The 25429-nt window shown below is 38.8% G+C and overlaps 2 protein-coding genes across 4 annotated transcripts in view; both read right to left on the bottom strand.

Moving 5' to 3' along the window:
* loxl2a (lysyl oxidase-like 2a) overlaps window positions 1-6982 on the bottom strand; it is a 33066-nt gene extending 26084 nt beyond the window's left edge. The window contains exons 1-2 of the mRNA XM_022200375.2: window positions 6842-6982; window positions 1133-1443 (exon numbers count right to left, since the gene is read on the bottom strand). Of these exons, the coding sequence (XP_022056067.2) occupies window positions 1133-1415 (283 nt within the window). The 5' untranslated portion in view covers window positions 1416-1443; window positions 6842-6982. The remainder of the gene's footprint in view (window positions 1-1132; window positions 1444-6841) is intronic.
* A 4098-nt stretch (window positions 6983-11080) lies between these two features.
* Window positions 11081-25429, bottom strand: part of tacc1 (transforming, acidic coiled-coil containing protein 1) — a 30489-nt gene continuing 16140 nt past the window's right edge. The window contains exons 1-14 of one of the 3 annotated variants that reach the window (XM_022200319.2): window positions 24720-25250; window positions 23239-23348; window positions 19467-20835; window positions 18911-18946; window positions 18447-18510; window positions 17564-17753; window positions 16894-16958; window positions 16295-16426; window positions 16095-16171; window positions 15945-15988; window positions 14862-15025; window positions 14667-14773; window positions 14069-14189; window positions 11081-12756 (exon numbers count right to left, since the gene is read on the bottom strand). In XM_022200319.2, coding sequence (XP_022056011.2) covers window positions 12691-12756; window positions 14069-14189; window positions 14667-14773; window positions 14862-15025; window positions 15945-15988; window positions 16095-16171; window positions 16295-16426; window positions 16894-16958; window positions 17564-17753; window positions 18447-18510; window positions 18911-18946; window positions 19467-20835; window positions 23239-23348; window positions 24720-24883 — 2709 coding nt within the window. In that variant the 5' untranslated portion in view covers window positions 24884-25250 and the 3' untranslated portion in view covers window positions 11081-12690. Of the gene's footprint in view, window positions 12757-14068; window positions 14190-14666; window positions 14774-14861; window positions 15026-15944; window positions 15989-16094; window positions 16172-16294; window positions 16427-16893; window positions 16959-17563; window positions 17754-18446; window positions 18511-18910; window positions 18947-19466; window positions 20836-23238; window positions 23349-24719; window positions 25251-25429 lie in introns of those variants that run through there. The other 2 variants (XM_022200337.2, XM_022200328.2) reach the window with 2 other exon arrangements.

The raw sequence follows: 25429 nt of genomic DNA, 5'->3' as shown, positions 1-25429 counted from the left end.
AAATGGAAAATCCTCCTTATCATTTTAATAGCCAGGTGTCTCCATCCACAACAAGATGACACACATGCAGCCACTTCAAACTGACTCTCCTACAAACATCTAATTGTCAGGATATGAGACAGACTCTTCCCTTCTACTTTAACAAATTAGAAGAGAATGTTAACTTCATATTGTACCGCTTTCAGTTTAGTGACAAAATTTGCTTTCTCTGTATGAATATCAAGATTATACCAAACTTCCTCCATTTCTATCATTAAAAACTGGAATTTCACAATTTTTAAACTGTAAAAGGTGCCATTTTGTTGACTCTCTAGTGCATGTGGGGGGGGGACACCAACTCAATCCTAAAGGCTTCCATCTTTATGAACCTAAGCCACTGCTGAAATGAAGTGCTAACAGTCGCCCTTCAACACAGCCACTGCTCCCATATACATCAAACTGCCTGTTAATTGCTTCTCCTAAAATAGTATGTGCATGAAGCGTTTTATGAATGGGGCACATAACTTCTCAAATGTGAATCTCAAAATTTCCATAATGACTGTATTGCTCTGGGGAGTTAATTACATTATTTTTGAAGTGGCTGGCAGCTTGTGGCCAACCCAGTGGGAAGGAACGCATCTTTAACAAGGAACCCTGATTTTATTTACAGCTACCAACGTACATCCACCACCAGCAGCCAGCAGCTATCACTTTGACAGGGTTGGGAATCTCATCAGGGCTTTTACAGTGATGGAGGAAATCCTACATGATGGAGAAAGAAGACAGCTCAGAAAAAAGGAGATGAGATTATGTCTGGTTTACACACCCAGTGATTCCAGTTTTCCCCTTACTTTTATGCTCTGAACTGATTGGTGTGTCGCGGTTGTCCACTAATGGGGAAACCAGTGTCTGAGGGGCATTAGCAGCCAGACAGGGGGAAACCTGTACCTCATTCAAGGATTTCCATGGAACATATGAAAGTGTATGCAGAGATATGCAGACTTTGAAGGTGAAGGGTTGGGCAGACTGCTCAAAAAACTTCCAATAACCCTCACATCAGCTGTGATGATTTTGAGTTGAACCTTGAAGGGTTTTGATTGGATAGTACTGGGTTAACACAGACTTCTCATATATTCTGTGATATTGTTCTTACCTTCTCCTCTTCCATACTTGCTGGATGGCGCCCAGGACTCGGCATCCATGTAGCCCAGCTCTCTGCACACCACTTGGGCAGCGTAGATGGAGAAGTCATCATCGCAGACCGTCCCCCACTCTCCATTGTAGAAAACCTCCACTCGGCCCTCGTAGTGTTTCCGCTTCTCACCCGCGAGACGTAGCTGGATTACAGGACTGCCGGAGTCTGACTGGGCATTACACAGCACCCACATCCACAGCAGTGTGGTCAAGAGACCATGGACAGATACAGGACTCAACATGATGCCGAGTGAAGGAGGAAAAGACGACCTAAAGGGAGATAAAGAGACAAAAGACTGTTGCAGTGAACTTATTTTTTAAACTTGAGTTTTTAAGTGTCTTTTTCCAATTCCAAAGGGTTAAACTGAATGATATCTGAAGACAGGCAGAGGCAGACAGGCAATTTGTGGTGTGTGGTCATTCTGACCATAATTTGAGAGAGTGAGCAGTGTCAGTATAAAATCTTGTGCAGTAACAGCTTGGTTTGGCCGTCGTATCAGGCTCCTAAAGACTCCTCACTGGCCCCTACACAACCGCAAGTACAGTAACAGAATTCACCGCAGTTTTACAGTATATTGAGAAAACAAGAAATGGATTTGACTGCCAATAAGAGGGAGAGAGACAAGGAGAATTTGGGGAAATGTTTGGATAAGACTGATGGTTGGGAGACAGGGGTTTCTCTGTCTGTCTGACAGCCTAATGGAAAGTAAATGAGGGCTCCTGCAGGAAGGTTGCCACCTCTTTCATTTATCTCCTGATCAGTTCCCGGAGGCTACATAACTGAGCTTCAGGAGGGAAAGTCGGCCCCACCTTAATATTTCATCACAGACCATGAAAGTATCAATGGTGGGACCAAAAGCCCCGAGGTGTGGAATGTTACTGGAGTAAACGGGAGGGAAGATAGACAGTGAAAGAGGAGACCTCCACATCCAGGGGTTGTAGGTGGGGGGTGCTTTCCGAGTTGACGTCATAGTAACAGCCAGACAAACTGCACAGACTTTTAAAACGACCCGGAGTACACGGTCAATAAATCGTCAGGCTGTGTGAGACGTCACTTGTGCTCATTGGAGGGAAACTTCTGGTTAATCTCTCCATGAAAGGAGTGAGTTCAGCAAGAGGCCGGAAATACTTTAATTTGGCTTTTTATTCTCCAGCGTGTTTCTTGTCAAAGCAGTGAAACCGAGCCAGAGGGTGAAAGAAAAAAACACACTCTGATGGTTTTACATGAATTTGAGTTCAGAGTGCACTTGTGGACATGACTTTGATGGAAACGTCAAGAATTACATAACTCTTCTCTTCAACTTTGCATGTTATATATATATATATATATATATATATATATATATATATATATATATATATGGCATGCCGTTTAGGAAATTATATATATAATGAAAGTCGATATATATATAATGAAACTTGATATATATATATAATGAAAGTTGATATATATATAATGAAACTTGATATATATATAATGAAAGTCGATATATATATAATGAAACTTGATATATATATAATGAAACTTGATATATATATAATGAAACTTGATATATATATAATGAAACTTGATATATATATAATGAAACTTGATATATATATAATGAAACTTGATATATATATAATGAAACTTGATATATATATATAATGAAACTTGATATATATATAATGAAACTTGATATATATATAATGAAAGTCGATATATATATAATGAAACTTGATATATATATATAATGAAACTTGATATATATATAATGAAAGTCGATATATATATAATGAAACTTGATATATATATAATGAAACTTGATATATATATAATGAAACTTGATATATATATAATGAAACTTGATATATATATAATGAAACTTGATATATATATAATGAAAGTTGATATATATATATAATGAAAGTTGAGATATATATATAATGAAAGTCGGAATATAGAATGTTCAGATTTTCATTCCATCTATTCAAAGTTTCATTCCATATATTCAGACTTTTTCCTACTGAGCCCTGGAAGGACATGGCAAACAAAAACAGGAACCTTATTGGACATTTGCTCTTCAGATGAGCTCTTCTGTGATTATCTGTCTTCATGGTTGTCACAGGGAACGGCGACTACGTTTGAGAAAACAGGTACTTTTTAGAGATGTTTTGATTCTGAACACTGAACGTGTTAGCATTAGCTTAGCTACTTAGCTTCGACTACATTTGCATCCCTACATAGCTTAAAGGTTAAACACATGCACCATATGTTGATGATAATGATAATATCTATGTTTATCTTTATAGCTGGTCTTAAGGCTAATTACGAGGCAGAGGTCAGCTGCTGCCTGGACACATCCATGATCACGCCACTGGTGGGACACAATTGTACTGGATTTCAGCTGAAGGATGCTGTTCTGTCCAAACTGAGACATTTTTATTGTGACATACCCTCCACTGTTGTTAGCTTTTGATTCAATAAATTTTTTTGAGATGAGGAAATCACTATTGCATGTTTCTAGTTAAATACCCTATTTTTATGATATATCACTAAAGCATGCACTTTTTATATTTTCCATCAATTTCACCCAAAAGTTGAATAACTATTTGTGAGCAGTGTATGTAGACACATAATAGAAGCACATTTCAATAATATGTCTGCTGCAGTAGTGCAGTTTATCTACCTAGATTGGTGTAACAGTAAAAAAAAACACATATGCTACTGATGTTTCTGACTAAAATCTGCTTGAAAAGCACAACTGCTTATCTGTCAAAATGTGTGTAACAAAAGTGTGCACTGAACACTGAATAAAGTCTCTGTAGATTATTGACAAAATTTGCATCTCTCATCACAAATTTCTGTTTATTCACCCAAAGTGCATGAGTAAAATACAAAACAGGTGAAGTACTAAAAAAGATTTATTTTCTAGAAAAGCCAATAGTCAACAATGCAGTTTAATTCTGGGACAGTTGCTCCAGCACCGACACCATGCGTCCCATCAGTGCAACCAAGGTTTTCATTCATCTTCTGGATGTTCTGGAGAATGGCAGAGGTCACGTCTTGGTGTCTTCCGATCTGTTCCAAGAACCGTTCCTCTGACCTCTCCAGATACTGCAGAGGATCCAAAGCAGCTTCCTGGTTCCCTTTTCCTGCATAAAAGCACCAAAAAGTACTAGTTGTCAGTAATTATTTTCTATTTTCATAAACACAGTTAACTTAAAGTAAATGTTCTATTTTGTGATTTTAGGATGGGTCAAAAGATAACATACTGATCATGTTGATGTCTGCATAGTCTAAACAGATCTTACTTGATTTGGTCTGTAGAGAGGAGGACGGCGTGGAGGAGCTGCAGGACGGAACCAGTAAGCTGCAGACTAGTGCTCCTGGTAACTGGACCTCATCATCCAAGGCCGACAACTTAATAAAATGAACAAGACATGCTGTTGATAGCATCTGTAATACAAATGATTTTATCCATTAACTGATTTATTGCTTTGTCCATACAATGTTAGAAAGTGTTACAAATAATACCTGTAATAATTTCCAACAGTGATAAATGCCTTGTTTTATTTTACAACAAAAAACACCAAAAGCATCTGTGTATAAGAAATCAGTGCATTGGATTTCCACATCTGCAAAGCTAGAAAATCACACATCAGAATTTTACCTTGAAATTATGAAAATAGCTGCAGATTACCAGTACTCTTTACTTCATTGTGTTAACTTGATCATTTGAATCAGTTTTTTAGACTTGTATTACTGATACGAAACATAATCAACACATAAATTAAAATGTGTTCGCAAAGAGTTCACTGGTTCTTCAAGGAAAATTTCAATGATAACCATATAGTTCAGTAATATGATTAATGGGTCATTGTGTAACAGCGTGGGAGGTTCTGAATACAGGTCTTGGACTGAAATATTGCTGCTGCTTTCCTCCGGTTTTATAAGGAGTTGTTTCATAGCTTGTTAGCTTACCAGCGGCTAACTGGCTGGCAAACAATAGTTCAAAGCCAACCTCTAATCAGTGATCCGGTGTCCGGACCGCGTTAGCTGGCGGAACGTTCATAATACTGATGTGGGACTGTTGTAGCTAGCGTATTCATAGTAGGATAACAGCAGGATGTTGGAGAAATAAAACTTACCATTATCAGGATCGCTGGTCTGCATGGCAGACTCTTAGCGCATCGCACTGCTTGAATGTCTGTGTATTTCAGGCCGATTTCAAAATAAAACTCAATAAAATTCTCGTCCGGGTGAGTGTCCTTCATTGTCGCTTCGCCATACGGACATGTCCCTTCCGGGGCTCGGTAGGAAAAAAAGATTTGATATATATATAATGAAAGTTGATATATATATAATGAAAGTCGATATATATATAACGAAACTTGATATATATATAATGAAACTTGATATATATATAATGAAAGTCGATATATATATAATGAAAGTCGATATATATATAACGAAACTTGATATATATATAATGAAACTTGATATATATATAATGAAAGTCGATATATATATAATGAAAGTCGATATATATATATATATATCAAGTTTCATTATATATATATCAAGTTTCATTATATATATATCGACTTTCATTATATATATATATCAAGTTTCATTATATATATATCAACTTTCATTATATATATATCAAGTTTCATTATATATATATCAAGTTTCGTTATATATATATCGACTTTCATTATATATATATATCAAGTTTCATTATATATATATCAAGTTTCATTATATATATATCAAGTTTCATTATATATATATCGACTTTCATTATATATATATATCAAGTTTCATTATATATATATCAACTTTCATTATATATATATCAAGTTTCATTATATATATATCGACTTTCATTATATATATATCAAGTTTCATTATATATATATCGAGTTTCGTTATATATATATCGACTTTCATTATATATATATCAAGTTTCATTATATATATAATTTCCTAAACGGCATGCCATATATATATATACATATATATATATATATAGATGATACTGCTTACAAAACTTCTTAGAAGAATGTTTACAGTTAAGAGTTAAAAATTGTGATACAAGCAATAGCAGCAATGATGTAAATGGAGAGAATAAAATTAGGTGCTTGTAAAGACAACTTACACCATTCAGCCACATAGGAACAGTAATAATTGAAAACTGCTTGTCAGTGAGATTTAGCCAAGAACTGTCAGCTCAAATGGAAAGTCCCATATACTTAGTTTATTACTACTTCAACCAAAGCCAGAGCCCTTGTATCGCCTGTTGTTCATTTGTGAAAAGCATAAATCAACCTTCAAGTGACCAACAAGATCCAAATGGTCACTGTGAGTGAACAAAGGGAAGATGTTTACAAAGTGTGCAGCTTCTACAGCACATGTGTTCACTCAGCACCACAGAAAGAGGACCAGTGTCATGTTAACAGCAGCCTGGTGAGGTTTAGTGATCTTAGCACTTACATATATGAAAACAAATGCTGGGTGAAAAATCAAAAAATGAAAACTAAAAATCATTAAACGTGCAGAAATACTTTCAGAGAGAACACACAATGACTATGTGACAGTTTACAGATACAACTCTGATATCTCAAAGTTCCTGCAAGTGCGAGAAAGTTCATCCAGGGAGGTTTAAAAAGTGAAAGGACTTACTTTGACAGACAGACAGCAGGATCCTCTCCAACACTCCGAAGTTTCCAAACTTCTAGCAGCTTGGGATGAGCTGTGAAGCTGCTGCTCTTTGTCCCTTTTAGTACTCCGGTGCTGCTTCCTCCGCTCCCCTCACAGCTGGCAGCGCGCTCCCGGCCCACTCCTCACCACTGCCAGCAGCCAATCAGAGGCCGCCTCAGCATCCTGGACCCGCCCCCTCCAGCACCGTCACCAGGGTTACGAAAACACACCAAAAAGACCCCCAGATTCTATAACGCTGTTGTTTTGCAAGTTGACTTGGAAACAGGTTTGTTTGCGTACGTGATGCTGCCCGTCCCTTCATACAGGTTTTATAAGCAAAGTTGTTTTCAAAGCACCTAGAAAAGAAATTAATGTGTGCATCTAATTAACAGATTATTGTCTGATATAATATTGAGTAGAAAGCTTCTCTCTCTCTCTCTCTCTCTCTCTCTCTCTCTCTCTCTCTCTCTCTCTCTCTTTTTTACCACTTTCTGACATGTTTTCAGTATTTATAGCACCCTAAACCTTTTAAAAAGTTTGTCTCATCTTGCTGTTGATGGTTTTAAACTCAGCCTGAGTAGCCTGTCTTTAAAGTCAAAAGCATCTACATTTTCAATTTGTGTTGATGTTATCAAAAATCATATGCACAATGTTTGGTATATCCTGGTAGTGTCCTGGACTACATCATATTTTAAAGTGTTCCTAGCATTTTTCCATCTCACTTGCATAATTAAGGAAAGACAAGTTATAAAGAAAAATCATCGCCTTGTTGACGATGTCAGATAAACTGAAAACGTAGAAGCATTTTAAAAGTAGAATTGATATGGCAGCGTAGTTGTACTGAGTTATAGACAGAGAATGACGGATTTATCCAATGAAGAAGACATTTCAGTAATAAGATCAACCAAAAGACTGGTATAATATTTAAACTAGACACTAATAGTATCTCTTCATTGAAAAGCTCTTGGGCTCGATGTCTGTCGTTTTATATGTAATATATAATTCATTTTAGTCAGTGAAGCCCTTTGTGACTCTATGAAAGACAGTGTAAGTGAGGTAAAAGCACAAAACAATGGTCAAAAATGCAACAACAATAGGTATAGTTGTTATTTTAACCCTGATAAGCACATCTTCACTTGCTCTGTGTTGTTGTGTCCACTTAAAAATCATGTTGACAATGAGACAATGAAACAGCTTGGTCTGTTAGAATAAATCATCGAGGCTGATTCAGTTTTTTTTAACACTTAGTATTATTTTTGCCTTTTTTGTAAATAGGACTGTTCCTGCATAGAGGTAGAGGAACAAGTGAAGAGAGTGGAGAATGGTAAGTCACACAGTTTCTTGGCTGAAACGTGGTGGTTATTGGGTTGGTTTATGTGGTAGCTTCCTTCACCACCAGGCTATGAGGGTAGCATAGTGCTGTGATGTTTAAGGACACCACCAAGTGGACAGAAGGGGCAGCAGAGACTGAGCAAGACATTGCAGAATAAATGCTTAAATAAACACAATTTCAGACAAATTTTAAAACAAATATGTCTAACATCAGATGGAACTTAAGCATCAGACCCACGTAAATGTCTTGCATTCTTGCTGGTCGGCGAATCCACGCATGTTCACCAGGTGGCGTTGCGAACGAGAGTGTATTTGGGCCCATTGATGTCATCAGGACTGGACTCTGATCACACATGTAAAGTTTCAGGCAGATTGGAGCATAGATATACATAGAAAGGCTAGATAGCTTACAGACGCTGTGAGCCAATGAGGGCTGACGTCGCTATGCGGCGGCCATCTAACCTCGGGGCTGCTGGCTCACTGATAACATTAATGCCTATGGAGCATGTACTATTTAATTAACCACAGCTTGCTCAATTTTCAACCCATTTTTAAACGGTTTGTTTTGTTATAAACGCCAGAGATGTAGTTATGTTATTGCATATTTACGGATAATCATAACCATGGACTTTCATATTAAATTAAAAAAGTTGATAATAGAGCATTACCTGCCATAGCTGCACACATACAGTGAAATTAAATCGTCAGTGTTTATGTTAAACATTTAATAGTTTGACATTTTATATTTCTAATTAATACATATAATAAATATAAGGGGGTAAGTTGACCCACATATTTTAAACTTAAACTGAACAAATAATTTATGTACATTATATGAATTGTGATTCATATTGGTTCAATTTACCCCAAGGCTTTTGGTTCATCTTGCCCCATGGCCATCGTTTTGATAAAACCTAATTAATTTAATGATTCACATTGATCTTTTGCTAAATGATTCACATAGTTCTATACACTGAATATCACTAACATGCAAAATGTATAAGTTTAGACCTGGGTCCATTTGCTTTAGCATAAAAATAATTATACCACAAAAGTCAAAGAATTCCTCAGCCAGTTGGAAATGATGTTTGTGTTCTTATTTTAGGGTCTCGTGACAACTCGTGTATAGTTTTAAAGATCAAGGGGATGGTTCGCTCATCTTACCTGTTCTCCCCTACATATATTTTACTATACATTTTTAAATAAACACATTCAGTAACATGACATCAAGGTTTCCTTTATTAACAGGTCTATGCTGATGAGCGATTCTCAATATCATAATCATGTTTCTTTTGCTGCAGAGACTCTTACTGTCATCACCAGGTGTCTGTATCTATTGGTGATGGGTAGATGAGACGTCACGAGGCGCTGCGGCGCGCTCCCCACCCCCCAACTGTGCTGATACTGTGCCCCTGCTGTGTCGATCCATGCTGACACCTGCTGGATCTTAGAATTATTACAGATAAAATTTTAATTTAAATACAGTATATTGAAATAAGAAATCATATATATATATATATATATATATATATATATATATATATATATGATTTCTTATTTGTATATTTGTTAAAAACATGTTAGAGCAGGTACCAGAGGCTCAGATGCAGGAAATGAACAAGTAGACCAGGGGTGTCAAGCTCTGTTCCCTCTCCAGACTTTACAGTAGAGCCTGGAAGTTGCCTGATCTCAGACCAGCTCTGTGTCCCAGCAGGGCCATACATTCATCATGCCTGTTTGCCTGTAGTGGGAAAACAAAATATATGTAAATATAAGTAAACGGAGTGCAAGATCTCCCTGGTCAATAGAGTGTTTTGAATTTCATTATGCAACAAGCTGACAGCACATTCTGATGTTGCATATAACGTACAGAGGTGGTAATGGGCCGGTTTATATACTAAAATGTGATCTGTCACACATGTGAGATAAGAAGAATTATGACTAACACATTCTGCATTTCCCCCAAGTGCTGCGTTTGATATGCACGCTGTGTAAATGTGAGTGAGTAATGCTTTTGTTTCCACCAAAGAAATATTCATTCGAGTGACAAGATGCTATCTGCTAATGTGGTTTATACAAAAGTGTAAAACTGGTTGGTTTCCTCATTCCAAAAAAAACATATAAATCTTGCTCAGACTTAAGCTGCAGGGATGGATTATACAGAGACTTTACCCATTCAATCAGTGTATCAGCTCAGCAGTTTTTCTTTCACATGCATTTTTTTCAGCAGTCTTGCCAGTGAAACAAACCAGTTAAGGTTCAAGCTCCATTGAATTTACCTCGTGATTAATAAAGTATCTATCTATCTATCTATAAATATTGTTGCACCTCGACTGTTTTTGCTGCGACTCATTCAGATTTCCACAACACTTCCAACGACACGATCTAAAAATCTGTCGTGAGCGAACAGGGAGTGTTGCAGTGTACGAAGCACACAACAGCAAAACAAATGCCAACAGAAGCGACTAAAGTGCCATAACTGTGATCTTTCACATCCACAGTATGTTAATTAAAAAAATATTTAATATAATTTTTAAATGTTTAAAAATTGGCAGCTTTTTGTAAGACCTCACCTGACCTCAGATAGACTTGAGTTGTCGATACGATTCTGACCACATCATTCTTATTGTTAAATCCTGACTGCAAGGAGAAACTGACGCATTTTTTGACTCACAAAGAAGATCTATCAATGTTTATTTGCTTATCAAAAGCAACAGTACATTGGGTGCGAGAAAGCAGTGCTGAAACTCGGCTTATGGCGTCTCTGTAGGCTTGAACAATGACCAACAGTACGAATTTATCACTGCAATGAGGCCACTTCACCACAGATGTTTTAAGTTTCTGGTTTGTTTTATGTGCAACTTCAATAACTGGGAGGAAAGCAGCAAATTAAATTTCAACCATTTATTCAGGAATGCACAAAATATAACAGTTAACATACAATCTGAGTATACTTAGTTCTTCAATTATACAAATATTAGCGACAAAATTCTGAATGTTCTTTTCATAAAGTATAAAATGTACACATGTTGTACTATAACAATGGATTTGCATTGAAAAGCACGTTCTGACTGATAAAGCACGTCGCCAGACATCAACGGGACACGTGGTCACACTGGAACCCTTCTCACTTTACTCATTTGGCAATTGATTGTGCTGAAGTAAAAGCAGGTTTCCTTACAAAAATCTGTCCTTTATATATATATATATATATATATATATATATATATGACCAAAAATGCACTTGTGTGCTCCTTCAAGTTCAACCAGACCAGAAAATATTGATGTTAGCAAAGGAGATATAACTACAGGATGAACCTCTGCTCCCTAAAACACGGGCCTTATTGATCGATCACCGCAGGTAAAGCATTAAAACTGCAAGCCCATGATAGCTCACTGCTCCTCAGAATATTTTGATCACACATGAAATAGACGGTGTACAGTACACTTTGGCAACAGAGTGCAGGAAACATTAACTTCCTTTTTTTTTTTTTTTTTTTTTACAAAATAGACCAAATAAAGGCACACCAGCAACATTTGCATTGACAGATAAAATATGAATACAGTCCAAATGTATTTACATGGCAACTTTTTCACACTCAAACACAGAGTGATAGAAAGTGAAATATGGCACATGGTTTAATATTACAGTATATGAGAGTAAAGTCACCCATCAATGCAAAGCATTCATCAAAAGAAGAAGCTGTTACTAAACTGAATGTAAAATATGGTTCTCTTAAATGTCTTTCATAATGAGCAGTCCCCTCAACTTTTAGTGCCGTTATGTCAAAACTCTGTGGTTTAACTTCAAACTCAAACTCTACATGAGGACACACTGTATGAGACAAACTGAAAGGCATTCTGATCTAAACTGTCTGTATTACAAAAGAAATGCCATCAACAATTATGTTAAAGGTCAGAAAACAAATACACTGTGATCAGTGTAGGCACTCAATAGAGAGATTGTGTTTTCTGCAGGCTGGATCATTATCACACTTAATTACAGTGTAAATGTAATGTGGTGAATCCATTCTGCGCTGTCTGCCCACCTCTTCTTTCCCTTAGTTCCTGCACACGTGCAGCATAAAACGGTGATGGAAATTCTTTGAAGGACAACTGACAATAAACGTGAATGAGTCTTTGAAACGTAAGATCTTTTACTTTGAATCCTCAACCAAAGATGAATAAATATTCTTCAAAATAATAAAAATACACCTCATACCGATTTTGTGCTTCTTCAATTGCCATGACAAGATTATTAAAATGAACTATTACTGTTCTAGTTTCATATTTCAGTCTGAAAGGAGAAAATGAGCATGTGCAACCATTCTGCATGTCCTTAATATATATTTTTTAAAACATATGTTCCAATGTGCTGCAGTATGATCATGTATAGGATTTCAGTTGCGTGCTGATGTGAGAAAAGTCTGAGGCTCACGCTGCAGGGAGCACATGTGTTAAAGTTTAGTCAAGTGCCACAGAGTTTGATTAAAGGCCTCTTATTCTGTTCCCAGTTTGGCGATCAGTTCGTCGCAGATCTTGGTGAGCTCCTCGATCTCTTGATTCTGTGAGAGACGGAGAGAAAAAGAGAAGTGAGGCTGACATGTCTGTGCAGAAAAACAGGTATATAAAGATATGATCTATTGTCTGCTTCAAAGTTTCTGGGGTTAATAATGAGTGTCCGTGGCCCAATTCCAACGTCCACACTCATGGACTGACGTTGAGGTGCATTCCAGCTAAGTACACAAAGACATTTCTGAAGAAGCAATTCCTCCCAGTTCATAGCCTTGTGACATTAAACCCGGGAGGCCCGGAAATTAAAATAAAAAACAACAAACAAACACGCATGTAGGGAGCAACCAAAGCTAACCTCATAAGCAAAAAGATGTACATGTAAGTACAGACACATAACTTGCTGATGATTCATAGTCTGAACTGTGTGTAGTTGTTTGTCCTTGATGGCATGATGATGAATTACAAATGGGCTTTCCCTTTAAGCCTTCACTGTGAAAGTAGTAGCAAACCCAAAATAGTAAAAAAACAAAACAAAACAAAAACATGTCTGAAACATACATTTGCATTAAATCTTCACTCATTCACTTTCTAGGTGATGTTAGTAATTGTGAAGGTTTACTGTTCAGAATTTAAATTGGATATTGGAATTGGGCCTATAGTATTTTATTGGTTTTCAAACATATTCTGGTTTTGCTAAATGAAACACTGCCCTCTACTGTTTAGTTACGTCATAGTGTAAGATGTGCATTTAAACTGCTAGTATACATTCAAGCCTGCATAAACTAACAGAGGCTGTGCGATCACTGCAAACCAGAACTCCAAGTACCCCAGGTGGTACTTCTACAGTATGCAGCGGGTACATGGAAAGATTAGCCCAACTCATCTGATAAACTGAATATATAATATAATTACAGAATTGAGTGGACCTAAACTGGTTTGAGCAGAATAGCTAGTCGTGGGTAGTAGAAATCAACAGCCAAAGATAAATAATAATGAAACAGTAAATAAACATTTGAAACAGCTTTCTGAAAGTATGGATAAGAGTAGAAACTGTTTGATTAAAGTGTGGATAACAGTGGCAGAAATTCCCACATTGATAGATCAACTGAATGATAAAAATATTGTAACAATTTTATTTGTTTCTGGGGACAATTCTACTCAATCCTTTCATTAAACAGTAACACACTGATGCTGAAAATGGCTTGCTCAGCATCTTTTCAGACCCCCCCAAAAAATTCCAACCATACCTGTGAAAAGGTTTCGATCTCAATTATCCTGAGTAGATTTTTTACCACAACCTGCCTCGTACTCGCACAGTTCAACACAGGGGATCAGCTTTAATCATATTTGCAGGCATCCTACCTTTTGAAGGACAGCTCTCTCTAGTGACTCCACTTTCATCTGCTCCTTTCTCAGGCTGGCATTCAGAGCAACACCCTCAGCGTTGGCCTTGCCACGTACCTGAGCGATCTCCTCATTAGCTCTTTTAGAAAGGAAGTGATGGAGACAATCTTTAGAAGTACCATACAAGGTGACAAAGTTCTCTGTAAGAGTTTGATTTATCAGACGATGTTATTATTTTACAATACTTAAATGAAGCAGATTAGAACCTGGACACTACTTTATTATTATTATTATTATTGTTGCAGAGGCATTATTTTAAAAATTGAATACATGAGATAGTTTCTCCATATGAAGCACAGGAATAACAAATCGCCAAAGGCTAAAATCATATCAAAAAAGATATGAGCCACGTTGTTGTTGTGTTTAAAAACTGACCGATCATAAAGACACAGATCACTTTTCCATTGCTAATCTTACACTGGTCTTTAGTGTTCTTGTTAGTTACATCAAAAACCTTCTCTTTGTCGTTTTGACAAAATGAAAGATTTTGTCTGGCTTTGAAATATAAACAGCTTTTCAGTTTAAAAAAATCAGTGTTCTGAAAAATGACACTTACTTGTCTAGTTTCTCCTCAGCATGGACTTTGAGGGTTTGATATCGCTGCTCCTCCTGTTTGATGCGCATCAGGTAGTCCTGGGCGCACTTCTTCAGCACCTCCTCATTCTGCAGAGATTCATGTAAAACATATGTAGTGATCTGGCTTTTACTTGAGACAGTCTAGACATAAGATTCACACTGATGCTCTACTGACCTTCTTGAATCCCTCCAAGACTCCCTTCATGTTCTCGTACCTCCTGAAGAGGTCAGCGAAGGACCGCTCCACTGAGTTGAGGTCGGCCAGGGCCTGATCCCTCTCTAAGGTCAACTGCCTGACTGACTTACTGCTGGTCAGAGTCTTCTGCTGCTGATCATCCTCTGGAGACAAATGAGTCAGAATGTACATGTATATTATACCCAAAAGACTTCTGTGTGAGAAAACTGCCAAATACAGCCTTGAGATGCAGGCGCATAAATCACAAGATGTAGTGAGACATTTCCAAGAGCAGATCCAAAACTTTTCCGATCTTGTATGGACAATTTTCCATTGTAATGTCTCTGAAGACTCTTTCAAGTGCAAACTGAGCTTAAAATATACCAGTAACTGTAAGATTAGTTCCAGTCCAGTGTGAGACTCTCAGCTGTTTTTATATTTGCTGGTGAACCCTGAATCTTAGGATAATCCGGCAGGACAGTGAACTGAATCGTACAAACAACAGTTTTTAATGGGCTTATCTGGCTGAAGTCAGCAGCTTGTACGTCCAACTAATCATGTGTTTTTATTCCCTAAAGATAAGAGTGAAGACAAAAGGCCACAAAAACAAGTGAAAGGTCAAACTGGGAGCATCACAAGGAAAGATACAGAGTCCTCTGATGCTTGAGAGTCAAATATTCATAGTTTTGTGCTGCTTATGTGGTCATTGACTACAAAAAAATATTACATTTAAGCTCACGAAAAAACGTTTTCCAGTTACTTTATTTGCTTTGATAAAAGTCTGGGGTGTGTCAGTAACTATTTCCTGAGAGTAAATTTCAGAATGATGCTACAACCTGACACTGAGGGATTGTTTAAATTCAACAATAACCTTCTGAACAACCCCCACTGTAAGTGCAAAGTCTGCATATGTATTGTATCCTTTAACTTAATGTATCCTGAGAGCGTCACAAAATTGTGGGAGCAGTCATGAATAACACACAAAATTCTTATAATAACATTCTGGAGCCAAAAAAAGGGCTGAGGCTCTTAAAACAAGCAAAACCATGAGGAACAAATCTCCACCAGATGGCAGCAACTTACCAATCATCTGTGCAACTGTTTTCTCATATTCTGCAACTATTTTCCTGTCACGGTAAGAACAGAAAGCAGTCCCCTGTCAATTTTGTTTTGCTAGATTATTTACAATTTTCTACAAGTGAACTTAAATAGAATGTAAACCGCATCTCATACCTCATCTCCATGACTTCTGCTCTGCTCTCCTCATATTTTCTCTTCCACTCGTTAACCTCGATCTCTTTTGTTATAATCTGTTTGGAACAAAAAGTGCAGTAAGATAAAAAATGATAAACAAATCCAAACAGCCATATTATTGTTTAAGTTTTATTTTGTGCAATCATGTCTCTCTGTGTGAGTATATGAGAGTAACAAACCTCTTCTCTGATCAGTGTCAGCACTGCAGCTTTGTCCATCTCACTCAGAGGAAGGCCATCCTGGGACAGGGCCACTGTGTCAGGAGCCTCACTGCAGATCATTTTTGTTGTTTCATTCGTGGATATCTCACTCTGTGGAAGAAAACATATTCTGTGTTGAGACTTAAAACACCCCTGATCCTTATAATTTGCATGCAGATCACTAATGCTATGCCACTGATCAGTATTTCCGCTGTTCTAATGATTCATTTTAGACATTTGGATTCATCGCATAATGTTTTTGAGCAGAGAGCTCTGAGCAAACATACACGTGTTGATTTTATTAATCTAATATTTGTTCAGCCCAAATGTGCCAGTGTGGTTGTCTTACACAAATAGTGTGTGAATTAAAAGTAATTGATTCTTCTGGTAAAAATAGCTAGAGGGGGCTGAGACTGCAAAACAAACTACATGTTGTTGCAGTACGAGAAAATGAAAGAAGGGCACATTATTGCTTATCTATCCTCTGCCAAACTGAGATGAAGAACAGCTCATGCAAAACAATGCGGTCATGTTAAAATATTCATTCTCCCCCCCTGTGGTTCCTGTACAGGACTTACTATATCATCTTTCAGGCTGAAGCAGTCCTTCTCCTCCAGGTCATCTGCAATCTTGGTCTCAGGACCTTTGAGAGGATAAAACAAATAATTTAGCAAAAAGTAGCAACTGTAGATGGTACTAACTGTCAACAAGGAGACCTATCTGTGCCAGAAGCTAAAAACTTAAGTGAACTTCATATATTTCTCTAAATATCATTAGATTGTTTTGTTATCGATGTGAAAAGCTGATAATTTCTCCACTGACAGGGTTGGCAGTACAGTATTTGTAACTTTCTTATATCTAGGTAAGATATATCTAGGTAAGAGTTTTGCTCCATTTTTCTTTTTCATAGAGTCTGGCACATTGTTGCAACCTTTCAGTCTCCCATGTGTAGAAAATTATGCAATCACATAATCCACCATCTTTTCTGTTTTCCAAATCATCCTATGGACACATCTACTTGTCTAAAAGCATACTGTGATTTAAAATGTGCCAAAGAGTTTTCCATCAGTCATTCCAAACAACTTTTGATTTAAGAGTTGCTTGGCTGCCTGCTGCTTCAGTACACTCTCATCACTAAATAATGACCTTAACTTACAGTCGATTCTGCGAAACTGTCCTTTAAGTATGTGCTGTTGCCAATTTCAACTCTGATAAGCAAGTCTGGACAAACGTCACTGTTGAACTTACCATCCTTGGCAGATAGATCTTTGATTGGCTGTTTTTTCGCTGGTGCTTTGTTGCATTCAGGCTCTCCTCTATCCTCCCGGCTGTCTGTTGTCTGACCCATCATACATGTTGAAGCCAGTTTCTCCTCATCGGTGGCGTGATGAACTCGCTGAGTGATCTGTGGGGTCTGAACCACCACTTCATCCTCATCCTGGACATAAAAGAGTGAGAAATGAGCAATATTACAATGGAATTGTGCTAGTGTGTTTTATATATATATATATATATATATATATATATATATATATATATATATATATATATGGTTTCGTAAAGTACATGTATTTTGAGCAAAAAGAAAGACAAAGTTTTCAGGCATGTACTGTTATCAATAAATGTGGATGCAGTACATTATTTAAAACCTTAAAAAAGTTCCAGGTATCTAACACAGTGTTCAATTAATGCATAATGCAGGAGAAATGACAGAAAGAACACTAAAGATAAAGTGTCTTAAGTATCTATTGAGGATGAAGGAAGTGATTTTGTTGAGGGCACATCGGGGCAGCAGACTAATATTTGACTGCAGAGTAACAAATCTGTCACTTTGCCAAACTAGCACTGCAGAGACACTGCTGATGCTGCTGTTAACGTCTTTGTGTGTGTGTGTGTGTGTGTGTGTGTGTGTGTGTGTGTGTGTGTGTGTGTGTGTGTGTGTGTGTGTGTGTGTGTGTGTGTGTGTGTGTGTGCGTGTGCCTGTGTGTGTGTTACGAGGTGAGGCCTAGTGGTTGGACAGCTGCTGAATAATGAACATTGCAGTGACACTGCAGTAAGGTGAAACATTATGCAACACTAACACTACTCACACACACGGACACACACAAACACGCACAAATCCTTAAATTACCTGATTACACACGTCAAGAACCAGGGACTGGCTTTCATCGTATTTTTGTAGTTTACAGGAATTCCTGCAAAACAAGCACAGAATAATAATGCAAGTTAGAATCTATGCATTGAGAGATGTGTGATCCATCAAACTTCTCTCTTTCTATAAACCTAAAGCTGTGAGCATTTCTGCGCCTTCTTGTATAGATATAAAGATATCAGATATGGTGCAGCAACACACATGTATAACCATACTGGTGCAACACAACTTCTAAGAGGGATCACAAGATGGAACAAATTAAACTGCTGATGTACGAGGGGACGGCCTTGTTAGCTCAGGTGAAAGCCAGGAAGACATTTCTTTCCCTCACATGCTTTTTTATTTGGTAAGTCAGTTCTGACACAGCACATGCCGTAATGAAAGTAAAAATGGACAGCGAGCATGCGTGAAAGAAAAAGAGCATCGATAGTGAGAGTACTTACAACAGAAAACAGAGAAACTTGACTTGTTCAGATTTCCTGAGGCCAACAGAAGTGGACGAAAGCAGAGGTTTGGGGATTGATTAACAGACAAGTGGAGGAGAGATGGAGGATGGAGGGGATAAAGCAAGGAACAGAGAGGTTTTGATAAGGGAACAAAGGACAGGAGACAAAGGAGAGCGAGTGAGGGACTGAAGGTGCTCAGCTCAGCATGTTAGAGCAGATAGGTTAAAGTGTTGAGCATAAACACTAGCTGAAATTAGTCTTGCAGCTAAAAGCACTTAAAACAGCCTATATATATATAACCTGTCTGAGAATTGCATTAATGGTCAGTATGCAGTGTTAAGTGTTTGTGTTCAAACTATTGGTTGCTTTGCATCCGCCCACTCGCAGATGTAAATGATCATGCCTTGAAGCTGAACAGATTCTAAACATTACATGAGAGAATATAAAATATAAGAACTGGAATCAGATTTTTTTTATTGTTGATATTGTTACAGCCTCCAAACTGCAAACTCCTGGATCGAGAAAGAAAGTTCTCATTTTGCTGTAGACTTACGTGATTGTCCTCTCTTTGCTTTTCTTGGGAATCTGCTTCACTTTCTTCTCCCCAGGCGGCTGCCCTGCTTTCGGTTTGCCTCCATCTTTGACTTTTTTCTCTGGCTGTGGGGCGCTACTGGATGACTCCTCCATGTTCAGGCTTTTAGAAGGTTTGAAAGGGTCCACAGAATCATCAAAATTGTCCGGGTCGAAGCTGTACGAACCCTTGGGGAGCACCGGAGAGCTGCTCATCTTGCCACTGCCACCAAATGGATTGAAGTTTGGGTCGTCCCACTGACTGGGATCAAAGTTATAGGATCCAGTCTTGGGAATGGGAACGTCATCCAGGTTCAGAGGTGCTGAAGAGTCTGAAACTGGTAAAGACGTTTCTGCAGTAGGAGCTGAAACTGGTTCTGATATAGATTGAGGAACTGGTTCTGGTTGAGAAATTTGTTCTAACACTGGTTGAGGATCTGTTTCTGACACTGTGGGTTCTGACGCAGGTTTGCTAGAAGCCTCAGATGCTTTGGGCTTCTGCTTCTTTGCAGAAAGTTTGCTGATTGTCTTTTTCCCCCCTAATTTCCTTGGAGGACGTTTGCTGACTGTTCCCTCATCCAGACCAAACTCCAACAACACAGGCTTCACTTCTGGTGCTGAATCCATCATTCCCAAGTCTGCCTGTGCTGCTGAGCTGTCCTCAGACGTGGGAACCGAGCTACCAAGAGGCTCCAGTCTGGGGAGAGATCCTGGGCCGCATGGTGGGGGAGAGTTCTGGATTTTGGATCCGCCGCTGATGAAGGGGTTAAAGCTGTCGTCCAGCTTGTCCGGGTCAAAGTTGTATGTGGCCTTGGGGAGAGGAAGTTCTTGCTCCTCATTTGTTTCAGCAAGCTCATCCAGTGAAGCCTTCATTTTTAGAGACGGAGGTTTGGATTTATTGGTTTTAGTCTTTCGAGTAGGTTCTGCCTGGCTGGAGAGGCCATTGCACTGTATCTCTTCTTTAGCAAGAGGTTTCTCCTCAGGTACCTCTGGAGCTGAGGAGGTTGCAGGTTCACTGTTAAAAACTGAGTCTGGTTCTGGGGTGGGAGCAGGACCTGGAGCCAGATCTGGGATGGGATCTGCAGCTGGGAGGGGAGTTTGGTCTTGGGATGGGCCAGAGGATGGAGCTGCAAATTTAGCCTCTTCCTTCAGAGAGGGTGAATCAGGAGCAGGCACAGAGCCCAGGTCTTCAGGAAGGTGCTCTGTTTGTTCTTCTTCAAGCGTCTGGATGTTTATTTCGAGCGGGCCACCCATGGGGACTGCAGGCTCATCCTGACCCATGTTGTGATTGAGGAAAATATCCTGATCCGCTACAAGAGCACTCACTATGAGGTTCTCCTCCTGCTCCAAGGCTGAAAAACAAATAAAAGAAAAAACACCTGAAACAACCATAAAATATGATCGAAAATCTAAAACTTAACACAGACTCCTGAAGCCACTGGTAATCCCTCCAATCATATCAATTCTCAGATGTAGCTGATATCTGATTGGCTTTCTGAAAGCAAGTTGGTAACCAGTCAACTGTTCCAATTGCTACTGTTACCATGGTGATTTCTTACTATGACGGCAACCACATTTAAACCAAGTAGTGCATCTGAAGATAGAAATGAAGAGAGCTGTGATTTATCCTGTGTTGTGTGCTGAGGACAACAGGGATGGCGGTCGCTATGTTGTAAATCTTACCTCCAGGGAACATTTTGACATCACTGCATATTTCAGTGTGAGTGTCATACCAGTCGTGTTCATGTCATTTCATGTTGCTAGGAGACAAGCACGGCCTGCTGTGTTTCTACCTACTTCCATTCACACTACCATGTCACCAGAGCATAATTTTTAAATATTGCTTCACTTCAACATGCCCATACAAACACATCCTCATCCACATGTTAATACACTCCTCTAATGTTCTCAGTCTTACGATTGTCACAGTGAAGACAGATTTCACTCAGCTGCAGCGCCTGTTGGCAATAATAAACAAATCCTGTCATCTAATGGGATTAATCAAATCCGCTGTTTTAAAATTATTTGCATTTTGCTTTTGATAATTTCAGTGTGAGTTCATTTGCAAAGTCTACACAACAGGAATTTGACTTTAGTGAATAAATAATTATAGCATGTTCTAAAAGACATAAGAAAGTCTCATGATATTTTAACACATGCAATAAATTCTGTTTAAAAAATATGATGTATTGTAAGTTTCAAAACTCTAACTAGATGTGAAAAAAACACTTTTTGAGTTCTGTTGTTTGTGCACAAGTTTTATTTTTGAAGTCTGCAAATAATCCAAAACTAAATAATCACTCAACAATACTTCAAAGAAGACATGGCAATGACCCAGCTATCGATAACCAGATTGCAATCAGCAAAACAGCTTTCCAATTACAACCTTAAAAAAGAAACTCAGCATAGCTCCACCAACAACTGCAAAGGAAGAGGCAGAGAACTGTGGTCACAGCGGTCAAACAATTATCAAAGCTGAAATAGCTTATGATACAGATCTGTATCATATTATTGATTATCTTGAATTTCAAAATATTTTCCAGTTTTTCTAAAATCGTCCCTCTGTGAAATAGCATTGACAATGAACTGCACATTCATGAACTCAATCGTCAAATAGCTAGATTATTAAATAATTAAAACTTTATAATACTTTGTATGGGCACGGACACATTCAGAGATGTTTCTAGATTCACTTTAGCTCCAGTCTGCCAACACTCAGACTTCTCCACCACCTGCAGGAAGGGATGCTTGCAGCTAAAAGCAAAAGTAAACTCCCTCTTCACTGATAGATGAGCACAATTACACTTGTAAAATGTTGCTGGAGCTGTTCCACAGGAAGGATTTATTTCTAACAAAACAGCAACTGCCTTCATATCAATGCACAGACCCACAAAAAATCATCTTAAAAAGGCGAGCAGCGTGATGTTTTCAGCCTGATAACATGCTTTGTTCAGTCACTCCCCTCATTGTGACCTCTGTCAGTGACCAGCACAAAACACGGCAAACCAAAGCTTTTGTTGAACCTGTCGAATTCCAGAGCAAAGGCCATTCCCACACTCTACCGCAGGCTCCTCCTTCTTAGTGATTCAAATGACAATGACAGTGCTTCCGCCATCATCACGCCCAAAACCCTCCCAAAACTGAGTGTGCATACCAGCCTGCATACCAGGACATGTTTCAATACCTGCATAAGTATTACCTGTAACAAAACCCGGCATTGTGTATTTTATAGCGTGCTTGTATAAAACATTAGACTCCTAAAAACTTTAACAACCTGTCATGGTGCTCAGCTGAAACTAAAAGCTGAAATGCAGAGGGCAGGTACATTCTTGAGCATTCTTGAAACTGTCAGACAGCATATGTCTCCAATTACTCCGACGCGGTGAACTTGATACACCGTGCACTCAGTTCAGACAGAGTGATTCATATAAGCCCAAATGTGCTATTTAAAATGGGCAATTTAACATAAACAGATCACTTAGTTTCCACATTTTCTTTCTTTGTTGACAGTGAGGATAAACCTTCAGGTAATCCCTGCGCATTTAGCGCAACATCAAAAGACTCCTGTTTCCGTGGCAACTTCAGGGAGGGATACTGTCGATGTGCTGTGTACGTGAACAGGCAGTTCTGCTGTTAATGAGAACCTTCAGCTACTCCGAGGTGTTACAGTGTTTACGTCTTGGGCGGTGTGTCAGCTGCTTCTCTTTTACAATTCTCTCCATCTGTCTGCTGTTGCTCAGCGGTGCTTTGCTCACCTGTTTTGACTGCATCGGTGTTGTTGTTCTCCAGCTCTCCTGGGATGGTCGGAGGGTTGCGGACAGGAGTCGCTGCTTCAGGAGTGTCAAAGTGACCCTCTGAGTCAGAGCTGTGGGAGTCAGCGAGAGAGAGAGAGAGAGAGATAGAGCATGAACTTCTCAAACATTCAAAACATGAGTCAAGAGGACAGAAAAATCCTTACATAACTGAGAAGAAGAGATCATATTACATATACTAAGAGCAGGAGAGAGAATAGAGGGCATTAGCACTGTGCATAGCAACAGATCTTACTGGAATTATACTGCAACATGTAAAAAACACTAAAAGAACAATTCCCAAGTGCAGTTAATCACGTTATTTGATTACAGATACTATAAAATACATTGCATTATAGTCTAGTGCTGACCATTTTGAATGATTTTTGGAAGCCTGAAGAACTAAAATAGTCCAGCATTTCATGTCAACATTGTATCATTTTGCCCTTGGTGTTTGCATCATTGATCTACAAGACACTAGAACATCACCACTGACATTTTGGAGATGAATGTGAATAGTGTATAACTAAACCCACACATGGATGTTTTTAATTATTAGCATGAACAATAAGCAATGGGTTGTTCCATTTTGAGTCCCCTAAATACATGTATACTTTATCTTCTATTCTATCGTGTGTGCCTTTTCAACACTATCTGAAGCAGCGAGGGAGAGAGAGTGAAGTACAGATAAAGTAAAAGATATATAGAAGAAGAGAAAACACATGCAGGGCAGCCGACTATTTCCTGTTCCTGTTGCAACCATGCTGTATGAGCTGTAGATGATGCTTTCAATTTCAGTCAAGTAGAGAACACTGCAGCGTAATTGAATTTGCAACTCCAAAGCACTCTTTTCAACTGTGATTTGTGATTTTCACTTGATCTAATAACTCCAGGAAGACAAATCACTGGCTACTGATTACCAGAGATAGTAAACATGCATTTTGTAATTTAAATACTTATTACTACTGAGTACTGATGCATTATCTGCCTGAGTGTTTAAGGGCGGAAGGAAGCACAATGAAGCGAATCTTTGTCTACTTGAACAATTGCCAAGATAACAAGACAAAGATGTCCTGATGACTTTAGCATGTGTCATGTCTATTTGTTGACCATGATTACTTCACTAAACTAAAAGCTGTCTGACTGCAGTGTCAGAGTGTTTGTCATTTCTGTACAATATTGAGGCTGAGAAAAACATTCAGCTCCAACGCTGTCACAGTCTTAACCACAGCCACACCAGAAATGTGTCAGCGCTGCACGAAGGCACAGCATGTAAAAAAAATAAAATGTCGATGCACAGCAGATATGGTTTTCTCCTCTTCTCCTCTGACCTCCATAAGATTAACAATTCCTAAACCTGACAGGTTGTAAAAATGCCTCCCCCTCCAGTCCAGACAGTGTGAATCAGCCTGTCAGTAGTTTCTGGGCTCCAGCTCAACACTTGCCTGCAGCTTTGAGACCTCTCCTCCTCCTCCTCTTCCTCTTCTCTCCCTCCACACTGCTCCCTCTCCTCGTTGGCCTCCTGCCCCTCTCCATCCTCCTCTCCTTCTCCCCCTCTCACCGCCGTCCACGTCCATTTGGCCCATGACACCGGTGACAGCCAGGACATCCCTTCTTATTCCTCTGGGTTCTTCCAAAGCCCTGACAGGATTGATTTCCAACACTTGACTGATCCTCTTGTATGTGATTCTTCTTCAGATTTCCACCCTGCCAGCAGCTCTTACATCTTTCCACAGAGCTTCACCCTTCATTCCCAGTTTCCCATGAAAGGCAGCACACATTTCTTCTTTCTTCTCCTATCTGTATATCACTGATCTATAAATCAAAAAGACTTGTGCGGCTTTCTCGGCCTCCCCTTTTCTTTTTTCCAGTCACGTTCTCTCTCTCTCTCTTTCGGCCTCTGCCTCTGTGGCAGAATACCTCAGCTCTGATCAGCTGGTTTCTCAAATGCTGCGCTCACTCTCTCTCCTCCTCTGAACCCCGTCCACTCTCTCCCCTCCACCTCAGAGCAAACCACCACTGGAAAATGCAGCAGGGGAGGCAGGAAACTTGAAGCTCTAAAAATGAATGCAGGTTCCCTTCACTTGACTAGATGACGTCCCCTGTGGTTGATGAATGGTACGTCCCTGTCAGACTGTTCCTCTACTCTGAAGCA

The sequence above is a fragment of the Acanthochromis polyacanthus genome, chromosome 5 (assembly GCF_021347895.1).
Source record: "Acanthochromis polyacanthus isolate Apoly-LR-REF ecotype Palm Island chromosome 5, KAUST_Apoly_ChrSc, whole genome shotgun sequence".
NCBI lineage: Eukaryota > Metazoa > Chordata > Actinopteri > Pomacentridae > Acanthochromis > Acanthochromis polyacanthus.
The sequence above is the reverse complement of the archived record's forward strand: the minus strand, read 5'-3'. Positions and strand labels throughout refer to the sequence as shown.